This window comes from Rhinolophus ferrumequinum, chromosome 19 (genome assembly GCF_004115265.2).
Source record: "Rhinolophus ferrumequinum isolate MPI-CBG mRhiFer1 chromosome 19, mRhiFer1_v1.p, whole genome shotgun sequence".
NCBI lineage: Eukaryota > Metazoa > Chordata > Mammalia > Chiroptera > Rhinolophidae > Rhinolophus > Rhinolophus ferrumequinum.
The window spans coordinates 58946150-58968930 of NC_046302.1; the positions used below are offsets into that span (position 1 = coordinate 58946150).

The 22781-nt window shown below is 47.8% G+C and overlaps 1 protein-coding gene across 4 annotated transcripts; it reads left to right on the top strand.

Moving 5' to 3' along the window:
- Window positions 1-109: 109 nt before the first annotated feature.
- GALR1 (galanin receptor 1) lies at window positions 110-17968 on the top strand. Of its 4 annotated transcripts, XR_004421080.1 has the most exons (5): window positions 110-811; window positions 4728-4793; window positions 11639-12022; window positions 13552-16156; window positions 16392-17968. XR_004421080.1 is itself a non-coding variant. In XM_033087881.1 (3 exons), the coding sequence occupies exons 1-3, from the start codon at window positions 146-148 to the stop codon at window positions 11954-11956; spliced, it is 1050 nt and encodes a 349-aa protein (XP_032943772.1). In that variant the 5' UTR covers window positions 110-145; the 3' UTR covers window positions 11957-12058. The 4 variants fall into 4 exon arrangements, 2 of the variants coding, with proteins under 2 accessions (XP_032943772.1, XP_032943773.1); XR_004421079.1 differs by having other exon boundaries at window positions 13552-17968; XM_033087881.1 differs by lacking the exons at window positions 13552-16156; window positions 16392-17968 and having other exon boundaries at window positions 11639-12058.
- Window positions 17969-22781: the final 4813 nt, after the last annotated feature.

The window sequence follows — 22781 nt, forward strand, 5'->3', positions numbered from 1 at the left end:
GACGGTGCCACTAGGCACGGCCCACCCGGGAGGCTCGAGTTCAGAAGCTTGCGCTTGGTGCTCGGAGCTGGCACCCGGCGCCCCCGGCATCCTCTGTCCCAGGCAGGCACCCCTCGCCGGCACGTCCCGGGCGCCCCCGCGGGCCATGGAGCTGGTGGCCGGCAATCTCAGCGAGGGGAACGCGAGCGCGCCGGAGCCGCCCGGCCCGGAGCCGCCGCCGCTCTTCGGCATAGGCGTGGAGAACTTCCTCACGCTGGTGGTGTTCGGCCTGATCTTCGCGCTCGGCGTGCTGGGCAACAGCCTGGTGATCACCGTGCTGGCGCGCAGCAAGCCGGGCAAGCCGCGCAGCACCACCAACCTGTTCATCCTGAACCTGAGCATCGCCGACCTGGCCTACCTGCTGTTCTGCATCCCCTTCCAGGCCACGGTGTACGCGCTGCCCACCTGGGTGCTGGGCGCCTTCATCTGCAAGTTCATCCACTACTTCTTCACGGTGTCCATGCTGGTCAGCATCTTCACCCTGGCCGCGATGTCCGTGGACCGCTACGTGGCCATCGTGCACTCGCGGCGCTCGTCCTCCCTGCGGGTGTCCCGCAACGCGCTGCTGGGCGTGGGCTGCATCTGGGCTCTGTCCATCGCCATGGCCTCGCCCGTGGCCTACCACCAACGCCTCTTCCACCGGGACGTCAGCAACCAGACCTTCTGCTGGGAGGAGTGGCCCAACCCGCGCCACAAGAAAGCCTACGTGGTGTGCACGTTCGTCTTCGGCTATGTGCTGCCGCTTCTGCTCATCTGCTTCTGCTATGCCAAGGTGGGCGCAGGGCACGCGGGCGGGCGGGCAGGCGGCGGGCCCGAGGGGCCCCTGGCATCCCCGGGTGTCCCCACGCCCCTGTCGGAGCCCCGCAGCAGCCCCACCCCTTGCCATCGCCGCATTGAGAAAGGTCTCCACTGCAACGTGCCGTCGCCTAGGCTTTGGCCTGAGGGTTTGATGTTGCCGAAAAAGTTACCTGGAGTTTGGGGGCCGCTGGGGAAGTGTTGCAGGTCCCTTCGCGGACGTCCCGCCTCTCCTCCCCCTGCTGGCCACAGCCGCTGCAGCCCAGGTTGTCCTGGCAGGAGAACCCCACTCAGTTTTAGCAGCTCCCCCACACCGGCCTGCTGCGTGACTGCAGAGTCGCAGGGAGGCTGGGCCACTCTGAGCGCGGGCCCTTTGCCAGGGTGACTGTTCCCCATCGCCTTCTGCCCAGCACTCAGCTGGGACTTGAGGCGGTGACTCCCCTGAGGTCCCCTTCCTGTGGGGCACACAGTAGGCTCTGTGAAGCCACTGCTCCTGGCGACAGAGCTTCTGTTTTATTTCACACACAAGTTTAGCTTTATAAACCCATTGGTAAAAGTATTTCTTCAGAGTCCTGATCAGAGTCTGCAGAGAACTTTGGAAGGATGGGTTTCCCCTTTCAGTCCTCTTTATGGAGGTTGTGTAAACAGTGTAGGCAGGTCTGAACCCCTGACTGTGGGGAGGCCCAGTGTTGACACATCTGGCCCAGCCTCCCTGGACCTACTTACTGAGAAATCCTCCTTCCTCTCCCTTTGCATCGTCCAGCAGAGCTCAGCACTGTGCATGCTCTCTTTCACCCATAACCGGTGGGTTTCAAGATTTCCTGATCAAAAGGCCTTAAACGGTTTACACCACTTGTTTATCGAGTAATAAAGAGCCTAATAACCACGTGATCGTGACCCATGGGGTCCCCAGCGCACTCTCTGGGAGAGCCCTCATCGTCAGGAAGACACCTTTGTGACCACATTCTGAAATATCCACCGATTTATCTTCACCTCTCTGTCGTTCTGTTTCTGATAAGCCTGTGACCTTGGGGCCGTGAAAAACTGGCGAATGTAGAATAGTAGTTTCTTACATTCAATTTAGAAAGTATTTTTCCCAGCAAAAATGTTTACTATAAGCCCCTGGTGTTTGCACACCCCAACCCCCGTATCACCTATGCAGTTATATCTGTGCTGATCGGTAACACTAGTTTAGGATATTATCTGAAAGGATGGCCTGTGTCCAATGGGTAGGGAATTTGGAAAATAACTCTCACTTAGGTCTTTAGGGAATGGTTGGTCTCTTTACCTAGTCTTCTGCTGATGCACAAGCTGCTTCTGCATTGCACAGTGGTCTGGCATGTGCACTGTCTCATTTAGCCTGCACGGCAACCCCATGGCTGGAGCTCTCATCCCTGTTTTATTGAGCAGGAAAAAGCGTGTGGAGGAGTGAAGCAACTGAGTCAGATGAGGAAGCTGGTACATGGTTCAGGAAGGGTTTCACTGCAGGGACCCCCGCCTCCTGAGGGAGGGGAAAGTTGGTGAAGGCCTTAGGGACATGAAGCTTGGAACAAGAGGGATTTTTAAAATAGTGCCTCTTAATTCAAAATTACATAAATTAGAAGCGAAGCATACTCTTCCTTCACTTCCCCAAAAGTCTTTCAGTCTTCTTAATGGAAATGACAAGGTAAACTTTTAGGAATAAGTCAGGCTACATTTCTACCATTTGAGAATTTATAAAAGTCACTCAGAGAGCAAAGTTCAAAAGTGTTTTTTTTTTTTTTAATTCAATGAATACGTGATCACTGGGATATTTTTACATGGGAATAGTTTGCTTTTAAACGTAACTGGAAATTTCTTTGGAATTCAAAGTAATGTATGCAAATCCATTTCAGGGTTTGAATAGATGGAGATAAACATTGATTTCAAGTTGCTTTTGTTTAGTTCAGCCATTAAGCATAGGGGACATGCCCCCCCCCCCCCCCCCCCGCCAAGTTGCCCACATCCCCAGGGATTCTGATGGTCGTGGTGAGCTTGTCCCAGGTGTGAGTACAGGCTTCCTACACACAGTCCTAATGCACACAACAGTGCAGAAATGTCACCGTGTCATCATCATTGCCTTCTAAAGAAACGCAGTCATGACCCATCATGACACTACTTTCTTTCTCCCTTTGATGACAAATCTCTGGGATGCGCCATAATATATTATTAATATGTGTGCAACACGTGGGCTATTAAATAAAACAGAGCTAAGAACAATATACTTGGGTTATTTTCTCCATTAACCACTCAACATTCTGTAGGTGTTTTGAAGTGACTAGATGTGATCCAAAAGTTTGCTGAAGGAATGAAGAGACCCCCTGGACACATGAGGAAGCAGATGACATTTCATTTTTCTGCTTTCACTTCATCTCCAGGCGTCCCTCTTGGATTTTGTTTGGCTGCCTCTCCCTTGTTCTCTCCTCTGTCCATTGTTCTCAGTGACCAGTGAGCTATGGTCTCCTGGGAAGGCTGCCACCAAGGAACCTCGCCAGGCCTGTCCTCTCCAGGCAGAGTCCTGTTTCCAGCTCTTTTGTTCCCCTTTGAAAGACTTTCTCATTTACTCCTGCAAAAAGCTCCTCTTTTATCTTTGCCTTCCATCCAATTCATGGTACCCCAATTTCTGTTGGCAAAACAGTAACCTGAGCCATTGTCGGTGTATTGAGGGTGATCCCAAATGCTGCTGTAGCAAGTGAAAGCGTGTCTTCTAGACAATGCGAAGCCCCGTGGGAAGTGAAAAGTATTTAGTAAAGTTGAGAACTGGAGTCAGGAATTCCCACCGCAGTGATGTCCACTTAATCCCAGATTAGTGTGGCTGGGAAGTACTACACGGAACAGGCTTCTGAAAGAAGCCCAGTTCTATGAAATTATGCCCATGTGCCGTGCTAGAGGGAAACAAAGATGGGGCTGGAATGGGGCTTCAAATTCTCGGCGAGATTTGCTCAGCAATTGGTGGACAATCCAAACTCTTGGTCATCCAGAGGTGAATTTTCCTCCGATTTTCACTCAGTGGGATATAAAAATGAAGTCAGATATCAGAGTGCTGTATATGCAGTCAATCGTCTTGGACTGTTGTAATTTCCTATGCTACATAACCCAAATCCCCCATCATTTCTCCTGCCTATACACTGGCCAGAGGACACGAAAGTCGTGTCTCTGATGGATGGAGCCAGTGTCTTTCCAGGAGACTCCCTGACAGGGATACTGACTGTCAACCTTGCTAAACGGTCTACAGATCATAAGTGAGGCTGCTTTCCCCAAGTGCAGGTTGTCTGAGAGCACAGCTTACTGGGTAGGGTTTGAAGAAAGAAACAGGCCTGATGGGTAGAAATTTGCCTTAAAGACACTTACAGCAGAGACAGCCCCCAACGGGAAAACAGAAGGGTCACACTAACGCAAACGTTGGCCATGGGAGAGTTATCTGGTTACATCGGCCTTGTTTCCCACCTGCCTCCTTTCCCCATCAGGCAGTGCGCTGGAGGGAGGCCTCTAGCTTCTGCATGTCCCTAGGATTTAACATCGTGTCCAGCACATGTAGGGACTTGCTGATTGTTAAGATGTAGAATCTCGGGAGAAGTCAAAGTGAGAAGAAGACCAGCAAGGGTAGGTATTGGTGTGGCTCCTTCTGGACAAAAACCAACAGGTGCCCGTCCCAGAACGCTCTGCAAACAGAAGCTCTGACTGCAAACTGCCGCTGGGTACAGACGTGGTTAGCAATTCATACTTATTATTTTATGACCTTATGTAAACTTCAATTTGAATGATTTTGTAAAGAATAGTATTCCCATTTCAGAATGTCAAGAATTGTCAATGCAAAGTAGACAATGAATTGTGGGATATGAGGCAAACTGGTTTTATTAGTCTGTGTTTTTCAGGTCCTTAATCATTTGCATAAAAAGTTGAAGAACATGTCCAAGAAGTCAGAAGCATCCAAGAAAAAGGTAATATTCACGTATGTATATTATCTATGGCACAGTTTGCAGCTTAGGTTACTTTTATTCTTAATTGTCCTCACATCCATCCAATGCCTGTGAAGTTTTGGTTCCTTGGTACCGATGTTTGAAGTGACCTCTTACCCTCAGGCACAGGGAAGGGACAGACAGCCAGCTCTGGAGGGCAATGCAGGGCACTATTTGTGCGTTAACATTTACGTGGAGATTTGGGGAGACGAGGAAATGTGTGTTTGGCTTCCGAGCTGCTTTAGGAGGTTGTAGGTTGGTTGAGACAGAGTGTATAGTTGCTGACACCATAATTTACATGAAACTATACTCATTTTATTGTGTATTTACCATCTCTGATGTGATTCCAGAAGGCCCTGGCTCAACTGTCTTTTGAGAGAACACTGTGGCGATCTTTCCTTTACGCCCAGAAGCAGACACACCGCCCTCTCTTCCTCCTAGACTTGAACTGGTGTGGGCTCCGAGGGGAGACAGTCACAGATGGGACGCGGCTCCAAGGGCAGTTCTCCCGTCTGTAATTGTCTCTCTCATCACACATATCCTGATTTAAACACGCTTCTCCCGGGTGACGTGAAACCAGCCGACGGCCTGCTATGGATCACATTTCACACTCTGAGGAAAAGCCTGTTCACAAATGAGGATGAGTTTAGCTCTTATTCAGACAATATCTGTATAGTTGTGGAGTTTTGCAAGTAGAATGAGATTAGGGAGGAGGACGGGATAAGCAGACATTGCTACCCACAAATATTAGCCACAACATCTTAAAATACATTGTTTTTCCTTCTAAATATTTATTATGATGAATGATACGATTTGCAGAAATTATAGTTTAACACATTTTTAAAATTCGACTTAAACAAAGCACAGCTCTTCCTGACTTTCTTCATTTATAAACAACGATGTGGTTGAAAATACACCAGCTCCCAGAGTCGATGAGAAGACACGTAGAGAGTTGGTTAAAAAGCGCACCAGTTAGCTTGTATTTGGAATACAGTCAGTTTTTAGGACAACTGACTAAAAACAAACGGCGCAACATAAACAACACGAGGTAGGTTTTATTTTCAGCCTTCCGATCCCTCTTCATAGCAGCTGACAAAGTGCCAGGCGGTGTGACAGCTGGTGTTTCCCGCCAGTTTTCAATGACGTGTGAAAGTTATCCTGCAGTTTTTCCAGTTTTGGTCTATCTCATAGTTTTCCGCCTGAGCCACACTTGTCATCTCCAAGAAAATGTTTCATTGGAAACAATTAGGGATTGCTTACACTCTCTCCTTGGACACGCGCCCTCCGCAGGGCTCGTGACCTTGGGGCCCTGGGAGCAGCCGACACCCAGAAGCGGAGGAACACGTGCTAGTCACGCGGAGGGAGAGGTTAACGTCCGTGGGGAGGGAAGGGCTGGCCGAGCTTTGCGGAGGTGACGGAAGTGACGCCATTGATGCATGACGCAGCTTATGATGGCTGCAAAAGACTGCACGCTTGCCACGAGGCATGGAAGAAAACATTTCTTGAACATTAGCTGGATCTTATTTGTACGCTATGACTACTTTTAGTCCTTACGTTTGAAAAGTGTTGGAGAGAAATGTGCAAGTCTCAGAGAGGAACGCAGTGGTGAAGAGAAGGAAAATAAGTCTCATAAGAAGGGACGAGAAAAGCCTCTATTTTGTTTTACAACAAAGGAGCGGAGCGGAGGTTAGTGATGAGTTTTATAGGTGTGAATATGTGTGTATGTGCATATATGTATGCAAATGCATGGATATATACGTGTGTGTGCAAATGTAATTCTTACCCTGGGAGAAGGTTTCAGCTTTTGGAGGCAGGAAGTGGAGTTTCCCTTGCATTCTCACAGCTTCTGACCCTTCATGGCCACTGAACAGATGTCAGATCTCTTTTCATATATTTTTATTGCCTCCTTGTTTGCATAGAACAAATAAAGTGCAGTGCTGGTGTGTGTGTGTGTACGTGTGTAAGAGACAGCAGCCAGGTGCAGGGGAGGCGTAAGGCGAGGGAATGGGAAGAGAGAGGAGAAGAGGAGAAAAGAGGCCACAGAGGGCCAGGCGGAGGAGGGAGCGGATGGGGGGGGGACCAGCGAGCCAGGGCAGGTGGTACGAGTGAGCCCGAAGGCACAGGACTGGCGGCTCAACGCCCTGGTCCCGTCTCAGCCTAGAACCTGCTGCACAGACAGGGTCGCTGTTTGCTTGTTAGTGGCTCCATGTGACACAGATGGTGACAGTTCCCTCGTTTCAGCTTCACTTGTTTCCGCTCCTCCCCGCAGTGGCCGTCAGGGTCTATCCATACAGGGGCTCCCAGAACAGGCTCCTACCATAGTACCCCGCGGTGACAAACGAGCTGAGCAGTCATCCTGCACGTTGGGGACTTACATAAGAAGGCCATTTCTACTGCAGAAACAGCAGTGACCGCAGTGTAGAGCCCTATGCTGGAGTAAGAGCTTTGCTCAAGTCCTGACAGACACAAAAGGATGTTTGCTGGCTCAAGGCTGACCGGGTGCCGAAGCAACGTGCTTATGTAATCTCTGGACGGCTTCAGAATGGGACACACATCCATACTGGATGGTCCCTTCCACGAGGAAACTAGAGACAGGCCCTCTCGGTACCCTATTAACCACTGGGCTCTTTCAACAGCCGCTTTCCCTCTGGCTTGGAGTAATCCAGCAAGCTTTTTGGCTGTCACTTACACAATTTACAGTGTTTTTCATCACTCTCATTTTTTAGTCACTTTTTCTCTTTGCAGCCACGTTCCATTAGACCTATTGTGAGATAAGGTCTTTAAAGAAAAATCCAGGTGTGTCAGCTGACTTGAAAAAGAGCATCTCACAGGACGAAGGGAGATGGATAGTATTCAGATACTGCAGGCATAAGGAGCTGAAAGCAAGCTAATGAAGGGAAGAGATTCAGTACGTAACTGAGATGATGGCTTTTCTCTGTCAGAAGATACCGTGATTCTCCGCGTGGACAGCTGAGGACAGTAGCAGATACTCTGCAGATAATTCCATCTCTGATTGGGGCCAATGCTACTGTCGGAAATGACACAAAATCTGTAAGAAATTAGAAAGTCAGCCTTGTTCTCTGCAAAGGGGGCTTCTTTGCTAACCTCCTGACATTTCAGACAAAAAGACAGGGAACAGGTTTTCCAAGCCTTTTGGGGATCAATGCCTGGATCAGCCTCAAGGGTTGTTGATACTGAGGGGATACCTTTGTCTGTAACTTTGGCTAGTTCCTTTGCTTTTGTTGGGGCTTTTCCCAGTGTTTCTTCAAACACCTGAGCCTTTCACAAAGGCCAATTCTGGGGTCACTATCACCATCTGAGTGGGGGTGAGGCCTAGACACCTGAATTCTGAAACACGGTGCCCTGGGCCATGATGAGCATGGATCTGCTTCAATCCCACAGTTGGGGTTGGTGCGACATGTTCTTTTGACCAAGACCTTTAATTTGGACCTGACACACGAGCAACGAGGGACGGTGTTCTGTTCTTACCCTCCCCCCTGGCTTTTCAGTTCCTGGGCCTGGAGGAGACGTGAAGAAAAGAACATCACCTACTGTGTGTGACTGGCCCATGGATGCAGGAACTGTGGTCCCCCCCCCCCGGAGACAGCCCAAGGACGGAGGGCAGATGCCAGGGCCTGCGTGTGGGCGCTGAGCGTGCACTGTCCAACAGAAATGCCCTGTGTGGGGCTGAGCTCCTGTGAGACAGGAAAGAGAGGGGCCCCGCAGACACCTGGCTAGGGGCACAGGCTCCCAGATCAGCGTTCTGTTTAATTCTTTTGGGAACAGCCCTAGATAAATAGCAGGGTTTATGTAAGCATTCTTTCCTCATATTTATATTGTAAATTGTAATCTAGTCACATTTCAAAGCTACAGGTAGACCAAGAAAAATAATGTTGTTTATACCTCTGAGAAGACCGTGGGATTAAGAACAATAAAAGTGTGAAGATTTAATGAGCTGCAAACCCGCAGCGGCAGACACTCCTGAGACAGTGCCCCACATTTACAGAACGCCGCCTCGTCCTGTGCGTCCAGATACCACAGGGACCTCATCAATAAGCTGGGCTCTATTTCTGCCTTAAGCTGGGTGCTTGGTGAGAGCGTCCTACACGAAGCTGTTTTCTTTTGAACACCGGAGAGTATTCATTTTGTGAAGCAGAGAGATGGTCTTATTGTCTTAGGAAGAACGGTGGTTTTCTGTTCGATTTGTGGGTATAGTTACCTCTGGATGGTTTTGGTTCAGCAACCTGCACTGATGGAGAAATGGATTGATAGCAGACACCCCATAATATGTGTGAGCCGATGACTTGTTTCCTTTGTGCGTCATGCAGTAAGCAGCTATGATATGTGACCCTGCCACCCTGTTGTCAGGTGACGCCGGGGTTTTTTACATGTTTAAGTGGGGTGGGCACAGTCTGGGGGTCATTGTCTTCACAGACAAGGAAGTCAGGGCTCAGGGGGTTACACCATTTCTCGAAGGTCGTGCTACCAGCTTATGGCTGATGCCAGCCGGGCTTTTGCACAACCCCCAGTGCCTTTCGGTAGTGAGCTGAACTCTCGTGTCCTGTCCTCTGACCACTGCGTTCGTGCTGGCTTTGACCTGAAGTCCGACTGTCTCTTCCACCATGTGTACTGCAGCCTGGTACACACTTCCTGCCTTGCCACCCTCTCTGCTAGACTTGCACTCACATGTCAGTTTGCTACCCAGCGTGGAGCCGTCCAGAGCTGGGTCCTACTCGTGGTATCCTGGGTGTTGTTTTCTGTCACAGTAAGAGTCTAATTCATCACAAGTACTAGAAAGGTCATTTCTCGCGTGGGAATGTCCCCACAGCCATGTGGAGGTGGGACGCTGTCTGCCCTCCCGACATGCAGCACAGTGGAAGGGCCCCATTTTGCACAGGGAAGAATTTGTGGTGTAGCCGTGATTTCTTCGTCCTGAAATCCCCTTCTAGTGTCTTCTTCTTCCTTCAGTGTGAACTTACTGGGAAACGAGCCTCCATGACTTGTGTTCATCTTCTTCCCTCTATTTCTCTTCTTTTCTCCCAACTTTGGGGTCACTATCACCATCTGAGTGGGGGTGAGGCCTGGACACCTGAATTCCCTCGATTCCTGGATTTTGGTCAGGATTATTTCTGGATAGAAGGGAAATAGACTGGTGGCTGGCAGGTAAATCTTACACTCCACTCTCGGGCTGTGGCTGGAAGATGGGGCAAAGCTACAGCCGACGCGTTCCTGTCTGAAATGTGCAGTAAGGACGTGGTTCAAACATTCGTGTGTCCACCTCACAAAGCCAAGCACACTCTTAAAACAGTACAACCTGGACTAAATCTGAGAAAAAAGAGGGGTCACTTGCTTCCTAGCCTTCAGGCAAGGTGAAGTATGTCTCATGTCCAGGTGCTTCTTCCCACAAGGAGAAGACACCTTGAGGAGGAGAAGTGGGGAGCTGAAGCGTCTGTGGGGGCTGGGGAGACGTGCTGAGCGTCTTTGGTCTTCTGTGGGCATTTACTGCTCACATGGCCAGCACAACACTTGTTCCACGGACAGCACTGGGTGGGAGGCAGAGTGGGATGTGGCGGTCAGGGGCTACCAAGATTGTGGCCATTCTTGCCCTCGGTCGGAGCTGTTGGGACCATGGCTTTGGGATCACGCAGACCTGGCTTCCAGCTCTAGCTTTGTGTTGAACTGTGGGACAGTAGGCACTTGTCTTCACCTTTCTGAGTCTCGGTTTCCTCATCGACAACCCATGGATCACTTGCAGGTCCGCTCCATGGGGGTGTCGGGGGACTGAGTGAAGAACGGGAAGCCCGGGTCACCCACTGCCGACTGTCACTGCTGCCCTGCGTCCTGGTCCTGCCGCATCACCGGCCTTCCAGGCCCTGTTGGTTCCTGAGCTGCACTTGCTGGGGGGAACGGGGTGAGGGCAATCTTTGAAGGAAGGAAGCAGCTAATTGCTTTGCATTTTATTGTTTGAAAATATGAACAGACAACCATCTTTGGACCGAATCCACAGAGACGGAGTTTTCAGTGAATCACGTTAGCTCCCTAGTTGCTCCCTTTCACATGTACCGAACGGGCAGTGAGGAAACAGGCGAAAGCAAGTGGCGTAAGTCTTGACTCCAGCTCTTGGGCTTTGCAGCCCCGCAGGAGGTAACGTGCTCACGTCCATGATGCCGGGTGCAGATGGGAAGCAGGAGGGCGCCCGGGGCGCAGGGTAGGGTCCTTATTAGGGGAGACTTCGTCCTGTCACCTGCTCAGCACGGACCCTTACACGTACACACAGCCCTGCCTCTACTTTCCAGGAGTTTCTGATAGAAGGGTTAAAATGCAAGCAAACGGGCTCGTTGGTCTGCAGGCAGAAGCAGAAGTGGCTCTCCTGTCTTTACCTTGCCAAAGGTTAAGGAGGAGAAATAAACATGAACAGGTCTGCTGAGGTGACTGCTTGGAGCAGGGTTCAAAGGCTCTTGGGGGCTGCCTCCCTGGGGAAGGCTTCTCAGGGGTGTCCCACGTCAGAGCTCGGCGTTCTATGTGACAGTGTTAATGGCAGATGGTCCCATTTCTGTGAGGCAAAGCACATTCCCGTCATCCACACGCATTTCACACACGTGACAGATTTTCCTGTGGAAGGTCGTGGCAGGTCCCAAAGAAGTTTGAACAAAATTATTATGCGACAGGAAGGCCAACACTTAATACAGATATACAATCTGTTTGATCCCATGAAAATATACACAGAATGCGTTAGGACATGCCTTAGGATGCTGCATTCTTTTCCTGTCCTGACTGAGTTCTCTTTCCCGTCCTCCCCACTCCCCTTCCGCCCCTCCCCCTTCCAGACGGCACAGACGGTCCTGGTGGTGGTCGTGGTTTTTGGGATCTCCTGGCTGCCGCACCATGTCATCCATCTCTGGGCTGAGTTTGGAGTTTTCCCGCTGACGCCTGCCTCCTTCCTCTTCAGAATCCTGGCCCATTGCCTGGCGTACAGCAATTCCTCGGTGAATCCTATCATATACGCATTTCTCTCTGAAAACTTCAGGAAGGCCTATAAGCAAGTGTTCAAGTGCCACCTGCGCCATGAGTCACCTCTCAATGACACTAAAGAAAATAAAAGTCGAATGGACACCCCACCCTCAACCCATTGTACTCACGTGTGAAGAAAGACACATCCGAGCACTCGCCTGGTGGATTCCGTACACGTGGGCCAGACACTGAAAAGTACGGTGAGGAATTAAGCAAGGCTGCACCTTGTTATCTTAGCAACAGTTCATGTTATTTTAATTAAAATCCACTTGTGTTTATAAGGTAGGTTCATCCATTTAGGAAACCCCTAGGTATGTGGAGATTATTTTAAAATTCTATTTCAAAAAAAAAAAAAAGGAAATGCTGCATGGTTTTATACCTCTTGAGAAATGAAACGTTAATAGAATTCCATAAATACGTTCAATTCTTCATAGAATAAGGACCTATAAATATGGTCAGGAATATTTACAATCTACGCTCAGAAGCAGATTTATTTATAAAAACAATTTATGTTTTAGCTCTTCAATTTTAAGAAAAGCAGTAATACTATAACTCTACGTTTAAACACATGATCATGGACACCCAGTGACCATTTTACTAGAATTTTATTTTTGTGGTCATTCGTATGGAGGCACATCTAATCAGTGGAAGTAGGTCTTTGCCAGGTTTATTTGCACACACGCACCTGCTGCTAGTCGTGAACAGAGCACGGGCTGCTGCAGGTGTGCTGCATCCGTCTGTGCTCGCGAGGTCCTTCAGCGAGTGCATCTCAGGAGGGCAGCCAAAGGTCACGGCAGAGACCCGAGGGCTTTACTCAAGGCACTGCCCTGTAAGACATATCCTGTGAACTTAGGCTTCGTAGAATTGACTGGAAAACAAGGAAAAAAGCCACGTACAACTTTTCTAATAGTGGAAGCTGTGAACGAGCTTTTGAGAATGAAACTAGGCATTTTAATGATATACAGAGGGTGCCACAAAATGTATACACATTTTTTTAAAAAAGAAAAAACTGTATTAAAATTGTTGTACTCATTATACACCGATAACAAACGATGAATACAAGTCATGTGCATTCATTTTTCTGGCACCCCCGGTATACACTTGGCTGACCCCTTAGCTACATCTGGAATGAAACCTACCCCAAAAGAATTAGAAAAAAGTGTGAGAAGGAGGATGTGGGGATCATAACTTTTCTGGGCCAAGGAACAGTCAGAACTGAGTATGTCAGTGAGATGTGATCCTGAGAGGGGAGGGAGCTGCGCTGGACATTTGAGGAAGACGAGCCTTGTGAATAGATACACCTGGGAAATCCTACCTTGTACAAAGAATGCTTTTTTCTTAATTTGTAATGATGTCTAATGCACATTTACCCCAAATATTACTCCCTCTGGAAATGTTAATATGGGGTTAAAATTATCACCACTTGAGTTTCAAATGTAGTTTTCATGACAATTTCATATTTATTCATGTTTACAAGGAGACAATGGTATGAAAAGATTAAATTATTCTATATTAGAAAATGATTTGCTGACTGCAAGACTGTGGTATCTTTTAGGAAGATACAAAAGCAAGAGGATTTTTAAAAAATGACTTTGTATAACATACACTTGTCAAATCAGGACCCCATAGGAAATATCAAATTTTAGATCAACAAACAAACTCATTATAAGTCTTTGCACGTTGAATTCTGTAGCTCAACAATTTATTTTCACTGATTATATTCCTGCAGCAAACACAGCTTACATATGCAACGGTTCTCTGGCTAGACTAGGAGAAAATTGTTAGAGAGGATGGGAAATCAAGAGCTTTCATGTTTGATGGCTGGGGAAAGAAGCTGTGTATGAGTATTTAAGTATTTGAAGGAAAAGCAGAAGTCCTGCGTGTGGAACATTTTTCGCACTTCATGCAAACCCAGCAGCAGATACGCATTATCCTGACAATGAAGCCTCATGTGCTTTGCGGAACTGGAGGTGTCATTGCAAAGCCAGAGCAGCTTCTGTGTGTGACTCTTCAACTGCACAGAGGGGCCTCCTGGTGGCCTCTGCACTTGCATGGATGAGAATAACTTCCTGCACCGTGGACGGCTGACCCCTGTTCACCTCTCCGATTCCTGCGCACACAAATGGAAGCAGTAAAAAGAATGCTGCTGTGTTCTAAGACGCATTGCAAATGCGCTTCCAGGATGCAGTTGCCCACGTCTTTCTTCTGCTCCCTCCTGGATGAAGTGGGCGTGAGGCTCAGTACTGGAGGGATAGCTGACCTGCAGACCCCTGGTGTTCCCAGTGTCAATGCAAATCGCTTCATTTCGTAGTCAGGTGGGTTGTCCTTCCTTCCCATTGTTGCTTTAATCAGAGTTTAGCTTGTTTCTCCTACACTGAGTTTTGCTATGATGATAACGTATGTCCTGCAAGGATCTCAGCCTGTGAAGTTTTCTGAACACAGAGTTCCAGAAGAACTTGTAGCAGACTGATCACCCCAAGAAGTGAGAGGTGTTGGGGCTCGCCTGCCAATCTGGGTAGCTACTTTCCTGATACTGTATAGAATTAATGTGACCAATCCAGAAGCACCTTCTCTTCCTGCTGGAAGCACAGGAGTTCTCCCCACCGCAGGCGTCATCCTCCTGCAGCTAGGCTCCAGGAGAAATACCGCGTGTGCATTTGAAGTCAAGCTGCCTGAAAACCTGGGTTTTCAGTGAACTTCAAAGAAAATCAATGCCTTCTCCTCAGATTTGGCTGCCTTGGTGCCCCAAGGCAGCTGTTATTTTTCTGGGCCTTTTGATTTCACATAGGGAGACAGGCTCTGGGATATTTAAATGCTCGCTGTTTCCTATGTATAAGCAACGATTTCCATTTCCTACTGCTAAATAGTGACGTGGTGGGCAAGGCTTTTTCTCCTGTTTCCCCAGCAGATATCTTAAGACAGATTCTCTCTCTGCTGTTCTGACTTGTTTGTGCTCAGCAGCGTGGGAACTGATGCCATTTTCTGAACATTTGAGGTAAACTTTTGCTGTTAATGAGCTTGTTCTCCAGCTCACATTGGAAGGAAACCACCATTTCCTTCGCCCCTGCCCTACCCCGCCAACCTCTGTGGTTCTCTCTCCAACTCCCTTCTCTCCTGAGCTCCCGACTCTAGCTGTCCCCACCGTGAAATTCCTCCTCCTCCTCAGATAGAAGGAGCCGGAGCGGGAGGAGGGAGAGGCATGGCTGAGCTGCATGAGTCATCACCGCGAAGGCTTCTGTGACTCACCTGGGATCGTGGCACAGCAGACCACTGCGTTTGCTGGGTGTCTCAGAAGCGTTGACACACCACATTAATAACCCCAACATGTTAGTTGAACCCCAAGGTCAGGTTTGTTCTGAGCAGGAGGTGAGAACTCATCTAAGCACCGGCTCCTTCCCCGCAGAGCCACAGCTCACTGCGAGTTCCGAAGGGCGCACAGGTACCATTGAAGCAGCGTTCCCCTGAGAAAAATGGCCTGTCGTGTAACTCTGCCCTTCCTGCTTAGAGCACTTATGAAACCCATGCACATAAACCACATAGTCCTGAAATTGGGCATCTATATCAATGTGTTCATTTTCTCTGCAAACTCATCATCTGAAATTTGTAAATTTTGGTCTACGCTGGTTGCAACTATCTCCCAGGGTTTACATTCGTAAGTGGCTTTCTATTTAAGGTACTTATAGTTTTCTTGGCCATTGAAAATGTGTTGCATGTTAAGTTATTTGTCACGTAGATGTTAGTGACTTGTTTATCTAATGACTTGTTTGTTTGTAAAAAGCTATACATAGTAAGAGTGGGTGGCCTAAAATGCTGATGGTTACTTGTTGTCTACGAAAGAAAAGAATTACAAGATGGTCATGTTATCTGATTCTAACTTATTCCGTATTTTAATAACTCCTCTTTTGGAAATGGAAAGGTTCAGCCTGAACAGTTTAGAGTGCTTAAGGCTGCCCCGATGTGGGCTGAATCCAGGGCCAGCCTGCCTACGGAGAGGGCCCCGTGTGTCCTAACTGTCTGGCAGGATGTTTTGTTTACTGTGAAGGTGCCACCGGTTCCAGAAGGTGGTTCCCGTGAGTGTCAGGTTCACTCACAGCCCTGTGTACCTTTGGCTACCGTGCTGGGTTCCCCAGCTCAGCACAGCTGCCTGCAAGGTTTGACAAGACCTTGCGAAATGCACGCAGCCTCAGACTTTGCTTTCAGCTGAGCTCCTCACTGCTGCTCCTGGGCCCAGGCTCCAGCCACCACAGCTTTTGTTCACAAGCTTCTGAGCCCTGGGGTCCTGTTCTGAGTGCAGCCATGGTGACATGGGTCACCTGGGGAGTGTGAGCAGACAGGTAGGCTGCTGAGTTGCCATTGACTTATGTAAACACTGTGGGAATAAGCTCAGCAGGACTTGCTCTCCGGCTGTTTTCATGTTGGCTAAGTTCGCCATAGACAGATGATTGTACGAAGAGCACATCTGCTAGTTAAAGCTTTTGATGTCACTTTGGGGGTGGATCACCTCATCCTCTTTGCTGGGGAACAGACTCCTGAATACTCAAAGTATATTGTGTGTGTCCCAATTCTCAGCAGTTAGAAGCGTCAGTGTGAAGACGGCCAGCTGCTCGGGGCTTGGGGCTGGTGGGCATTGTGCCGCTGTGGAGGGCTGCTAATTGTGTCCACTCCTCTGGGGAGACCCGGGCAGGTAAGTGAGCTGCCCTTCATCCATCATCTGTCATGAATGGAGGTGACATCTAGGAGGGGACCCTGGGGCACAGAGCAACGGCCAGTGAAAGAACCAGAGTGACCAGAGCTCCTGTCATTTCACTTGTCATCACAAGTATTGCCAGTTAGACGGCGTCTCTTTCTAGAAGCAGCAGAGGTCCAGGAAAGCAGAGGCGGGAGGGGCCACGTTGATTTGCAGTGGAGACCTTCCCATTTTGTTAGAAGAAAAAAATCAGCGTGAACTGAGAGGAGCCCCTGAGACTCTGCCCCCTGAGAGCATGGTTCTCAAAAGCACCAACATGGATCGCCTGCAGAGCTGGTTCAAACACCTCCAGAATTTCTGACTCAGGAGACCTGAGCGGGGCCCTCAGACTGCCTTTCTAACAGGCTCTTTGGTGACACTGATGCTGCTGGTCCAGGGACCACAGGTCTGGACGTGGAGCCCGGGTACTTTGTAAGGCCTCCAGGAGCCAGAGTTAGAGCCACTCCCGCTGAGGAGACGGCCCTTTACAAGTCCAAACCTCTATGGTTCTGTGAAAAACCTTTGCTTATATCGGATCCAAATCATGCGGATATTTATGTTTTACACTGATCAGGTTCATAGTACATCTGTTCAACTATTTCAATACCCTAGCTACAGAAATGAGAATGTATTCAACAGTCTGAAGGACTTTGATAACTCCATATAAGGGTTTCAGAGATCATCACAAATTTTTCCTTCAAAAAAATAAATCAAAAAGTTGGTGGAAAGAGCACCTCTATATTCAATGATCCCTTCAAGATGTAGAGGGGTAAATATAATGTCCAAAATGTCACATGTGGATTTCTGAACTCAATGTTTGTATTGTTTGCATGTATTTCTGTGTGGCTGCTAACTTTTAACTACATTATTATCTCTAGGAGATAAATGTAATTCTTCTGTGTTTAAAGATTTTCAATCAAATATCTCCTGCTAACATAGTAGTGCAGATAAGGAAGACAATCTCTGTATATTGTGTTTTTATTTTACTAATGTGATCGCTCAAACACGGTTATACAAGTAATGCCGAGCACGGGTCTCACACCAGATGCTGTTACAATTGTTCTCTAGGGTCTGCCTCTCTAAAATTTGTCTTACCATTGGTGAATTTTGCATGGATGTCACTTAGCATGAATACCATACCAGTAAGCTTGCAAAGCTAAAACTCAAAATTAAGAGCTTATATTAATCCACTTAGTAGCACGTACAGTCCTTCTAATCACCCTCCCTCTGTGTTCTGCATGAAATCCAGCTGGAATTTGGGATTTGGACCAACTTGCTTGACTTGAAAATAAAATGTGTGCCTCATTCTTGTTTATGACTATGTCATTTTCAAGCAAAGTGTAATTGCACCATTTGTAAGGCATTTCCTAAAGTATAGGCACATTGCACAAGGTTGTTGAATGAAGTTAGTTTCACTCTTATTGGGAGCCATCATGGAAAATATGGATGAATCATGTTGGTGGAGAATTGACAGCTTTTCTGTAAATGTTTTCCTTCTCCTCCTCCTCCTCCTTCTTCTTCCTCTTCTTCTTTTCTCCTTTCTGTATTTTTAAAAAGAATACATGTCTATTATTTTTGTAAAATGACAAAAATTGCTACAAGAAATTATAAAGTAAATGTTCATCCAACATTTCATTATCAAGAAAGAGCCATCACTAAAATCTTCTGAATATCATTCTAGATATCTCTCCAATGACTATACATAAGAACCAAGTTTGGAATGAAAGGATGGAGGGAGGTGACTTCTTCCAAAAGAAGCTGATTTTAAATTTTAAAAAGTGAAGGGCATTGGAGAAATACATACACGCAAGAAGTGATAGGTCACGTTCAGCAACTGGTGGCACCATGAAAGCCCTATTGCTTGGGAATTACTAATTCTCTCCTTTATTGTGTTAAATCACACTTTAGTTCCAAATGTCCACTGAACTCACTGAGTGTCATAAATTTACTTGATACTGTAAGTTCTTGACAGGTTTTATGGTTTTTATTTTGATGACATTTTCTAATGCCATGCTTTTGTTATTTTTTAAATAGAAAAATCCATCAAGCCTTTTTATCAAGTCGTAGCGACCACAAGTGGAGTGTCCGCTGAGCTCCAGGATCTTAAAAATCAATGTCACTCTGCGACTCCCTCCTGCTCCACACAGCTCACCCACTGGCCTTTCAGGGCGTCTGACCTGCATCTTTGCTAAGCTGCTCTTGGCACTCTGTCAGACTATTGATGTGAGAGGTTAGCAAACCCACAGGTGGTCCTGCGAGCCTGCTGCTCAGGCCACGTCAAGCTGTGTCACCATCACCGCTGGCTCATGATGGAGTCTGTAGCTGTAAAGCATTGTCTCGCTCAGAGCTGCTCAGTGGACTTGGTGTCCTGGCCGCTCACAAGTGACAGCCACAGCCCTGGTGTGTGGCGGTGGGAACAGCAAGGACAGGACGCACACCCTTTTGGTGGTGCCTGCCCTTCCTGGTCCGCGTGGCTGGCGAGCTTGGGATTCCGTCTGTGTAATGTGGGGCGATCCGTGCCTGTATCATACGGCTCTTACAGGGAACGCGTGTAACACACCAGGTACAACGATGCTAGTCAGTCAGTGTGAGGCTGGAGTGAGCCTGCTTGAGAAGGAAAATAGATCTCTGAGTCCTGCAAGTAGCATGAGTGGCAGGCTTATGTGAACACTTCCCCTCACCCACACTCCAGCTATCGCCTGTCCACAGGGTCCTTCTGCCTTTTGTGATCGGGTGAAATATTTGGAACACTGATGGGTAGGTTTGGGGGAGATGGACAGCGCCCAAGGGCATGCAGGACTTTGTTCTGTGATGGCTGCACTTTCCATGGCCTGGGTCACACTGCTCGGCACCTTCTTTATTTCAGAAAAAAAAAAAATCAAATGATTGTATCAAGGACATATGAAGATCGAGGCAGACCCAGAGCTGTGTCTTGGGTGTCCTGGTCATTGTGCTAGGACATTTTTAACAAGCTGGCCTGAAGCACCATGTGTACTGAACAGAGGGGGATGCCCATGGTACTGCTGGAGGGGTGAGGGCAAAAGAGACAGAAAAGGAGCGACTGTCACAGCTAACCCACCGTTATCACAGAGGGTTCCCTGGTTTCAAGAGATAGAAGCCCAACTCAACCTCTTCAAGCAGTGATGGTGACGATGACAGCAATGAAATAAAATATTGAAATACAGGCATTTTACCATCAGGTGTCAGGGGCGACTGGGCTCCATGGAGAGGTTGTGCCTGGTGTTGTCTGGGTCTGTCCCTCATTCCCTCTTTCTGTATGCTACGTTTCTCCGTTTTGCTTCTTGCTCCAGTAAGCTTTTGGTCTCTGTGAGGAAACGGATTGCCATCAGTCCTCGATTTGTGTTTTCCAAAATTAATTAACAGCCATGGTAGAAAAAGCCCCAGAGAGGACGCGTGGAGGCTCAGTGCCAGCCTGGGTTACAGGGCTGTGGGCCCCGGCAGCCCAGGGACACCAGGACCATTTCCCCCCTGAAAGCAGGGGGTGGGGAGGAGCACACCCCAGTGGAAAACTGGGTGCTGTTATAAGGAGACAATTATTTAGGGAAGATTCTTATTTAAGACATTTTGCTATGGTGATTTTCCCTTCTTACTGGATAAATGGACTTCAAAATAGCAGGTACATCATTTTCTCAACACCCCACTAAGGTATGTTCTTAAAAAACAATAACCCAAAAGGTCCCAGTCTAGTGGGTCATTAGCAGACACGCGCTTCTTGCCAAACTAAAGTAAGGGCTGACAAAAGCCTGCAGAAATACTTTATTATGTATCCCACTTTCACAGGTAGACCACTTAAGGCAGATAAAATTCGAGCTCAGTATCAACTTGAAATGAGACATCTCATATAACCACCTGCAAAACCTCAGGGTCGGACGTGAGGGTTACCTGGTCACGGTTCCTTCCGTCTTAGGAGTACGATACTGAAACCCTGATATGTCAGGAGTCTCTAAGACATTCAGCCAATTGCTGTTGGCTGTTTGTGAAGTGTCAGGCATGATGTGGTCACTCCGGTTACGGTGATGCACGAGCGCAGTGATTTCTGCCCGATGGAGCCCGGGGCCTAGCAGGAAGGCCACACAGAGTGCTGTGATTGTCACTGGGAGACACGCGGGTCTAAGAACAGATGCCACAGCCTGGTCTCCTTCCTAATCAGAGTGAGTAGGTGTCAAGTGCAGGTGGGAGAACCTTCACAGTGCAGAAGAAAGCTTGGGCTAAGACAGCAGGGGTTAATTGATGGCTCTGGAAGCAACAGGAAAGCATCTGCCTGTCAGATAGCACGGCTGGACCATTGAAAACACGAGGCGGCTTGGCATGAATTGGCTCTGCCGATGGCACGAGGCCAGTCGTGTGGGTTGTCGCGCCAGGGACGGCACTCCGGAGTTCACTTCTCTTTGTTTTTGATGTTTGGTTTATTGGCTTTTGCATGTAAAACATGCTTGCTTTTTCTTTAAGAGGTATGGTTTGTTGTTGAATCCTGCTGCGTGCCTCTCAACAGGCCAATGCCTGTGTCCCCACGTCAGGTCGGCTTCAGCTGCCAGGACATCACCAAATCCCAAAGAGAGAAACTTTTCATTTAAGGGAGGAAAATGCAGGTGTGGGAACAGCTCACCTTAGTATATACCATCTGGGTATCCTTGAGTTCGTTCCGTTTAGTAGTAAGATGTAGTGACGCAGCAATGTTTTCAAAAACTGTTGTCCTAACATTATTTTTTGAACGATCTACCACTAGTGATTCGTATGGAAACATTCACTTCTTAAAATTCCCTGGTTGTGTGCAGTTGACGAAGCTCACGTAAAAGAGAGCTGTGTTGTGCCCTGTTCAACCAGATCACACCATTCGGAGGGTGAGGTTTGGATGGGATCTCCAAGTGAAGAGAAGAAACTATGTACTTCCAACCGGAGGTGCGTGTGATGAGCGTGTGATTCTGTCTTTCCTGTGCTCCCAGTGCCACCCGTTTCCAGCCCCCGACTCCTGGTTGGAACGCCCCCCACTGTCTGGATCCATACCTAGTATTTATAAATCACTTTGAATTCTAGTTCACTTTTCATATGTACTTCTCCACTCCCCCAATTCTCCAAATGTTTAATCATTTGTACCATTTCGTCTTGGCCGCCTCCCTGGAGTTTTGGAGTATTACAGAATAAATTATCAAGAAGAGAGAGAAGCAAGTTGGAGCACAACTAAATCACTTGAGCTTTGTCAATTTACTGTAAGTTTGACATAAGTGGAATATTCTAGTCTAACATGCATCTCTTAATTGGCTGGTATCTTTTTTGCTGTCATGTCGGAACTCCTCTGGTGTGCTCAACAAAGCACAGCAGCTGCAGCCCTGCTCTTCTTCAAACGTGAAAAATAGAAAATAACATCTATTTGCACAAAACAGAAAGTTCAAAAAAAGTGCATCTCTTTTTTTGCATATGCACACGCATTACAGTAAATACATTTATTATACATACGTCACAGAAACATGTTTTTAAAACACCAGTTGGCAAGGGATCATGCATGGATCATTTTTATGTTCCTCTTTGTGCTTTAATGCATTTTCCAAATTAAGTTAATAAATAATAATTTTCTAATTGGAAAAGCATCATATCTGATCCTTTTTAAAAACAGAAACCTAATTTGGAAGCAGAATTTCATGTTGCTGTAGTGTTAGCTTACATTTCTATTTATAAATCTGCAAATACATTGTCTACACCTGAAATTTAGAAAAATGTAAAAAGATTTTACCCGATGCCCAAGCTTCCTCAGCATAAAGATGTCATTCTACCCTTCGATGTGCAAATAGTAAGAGCTCGAACCCTCCTGCTGGACCCAAACATGCCCTGGTTCTTCCTCTCTCCCTCCCTCTCTTCTTTCCTTCCCTCCATTTCTGTCTTTCTAACCAGATTTCCTTCACCCACTATTTCTGCGAAGTTTCTTGAGATCGTCTTAAATGCTCCACAGACCTGCTCTTATTAGAGTGTATCATCTCAGGCAGCTGGTTGACATCGCACGTCTTCCGTCTTTGGCCCAACCCCACCCACCCACACTGGTCACTCTGCTCCGGCTCTGCAGTTCAGGGTCCGCCACAGCACGAAGGACAGACACTCATGTGCACAGAATGCCCAGGGCACACCACTCCCAGACCGTACTGCCCTGTGGGACGTGGGTGAAGACCAGAGGGTTACAGGAAGAAATGCAGTGGGGACATGTACAGAACATAAGCTGGACC

Coding starts and splice junctions, on each gene's coding strand:
- GALR1 (XM_033087881.1), top strand. CDS start 146: ATGGAGCTGGTGGCCGGCAATCTCAGCGAGGGGAACGCGAGCGCGCCG. Junction 812..4,727: donor TCTGCTTCTGCTATGCCAAG/GTGGGCGCAGGG, acceptor TGTGTTTTTCAG/GTCCTTAATCATTTGCATAA. Junction 4,794..11,638: donor CAGAAGCATCCAAGAAAAAG/GTAATATTCACG, acceptor TCCCCCTTCCAG/ACGGCACAGACGGTCCTGGT.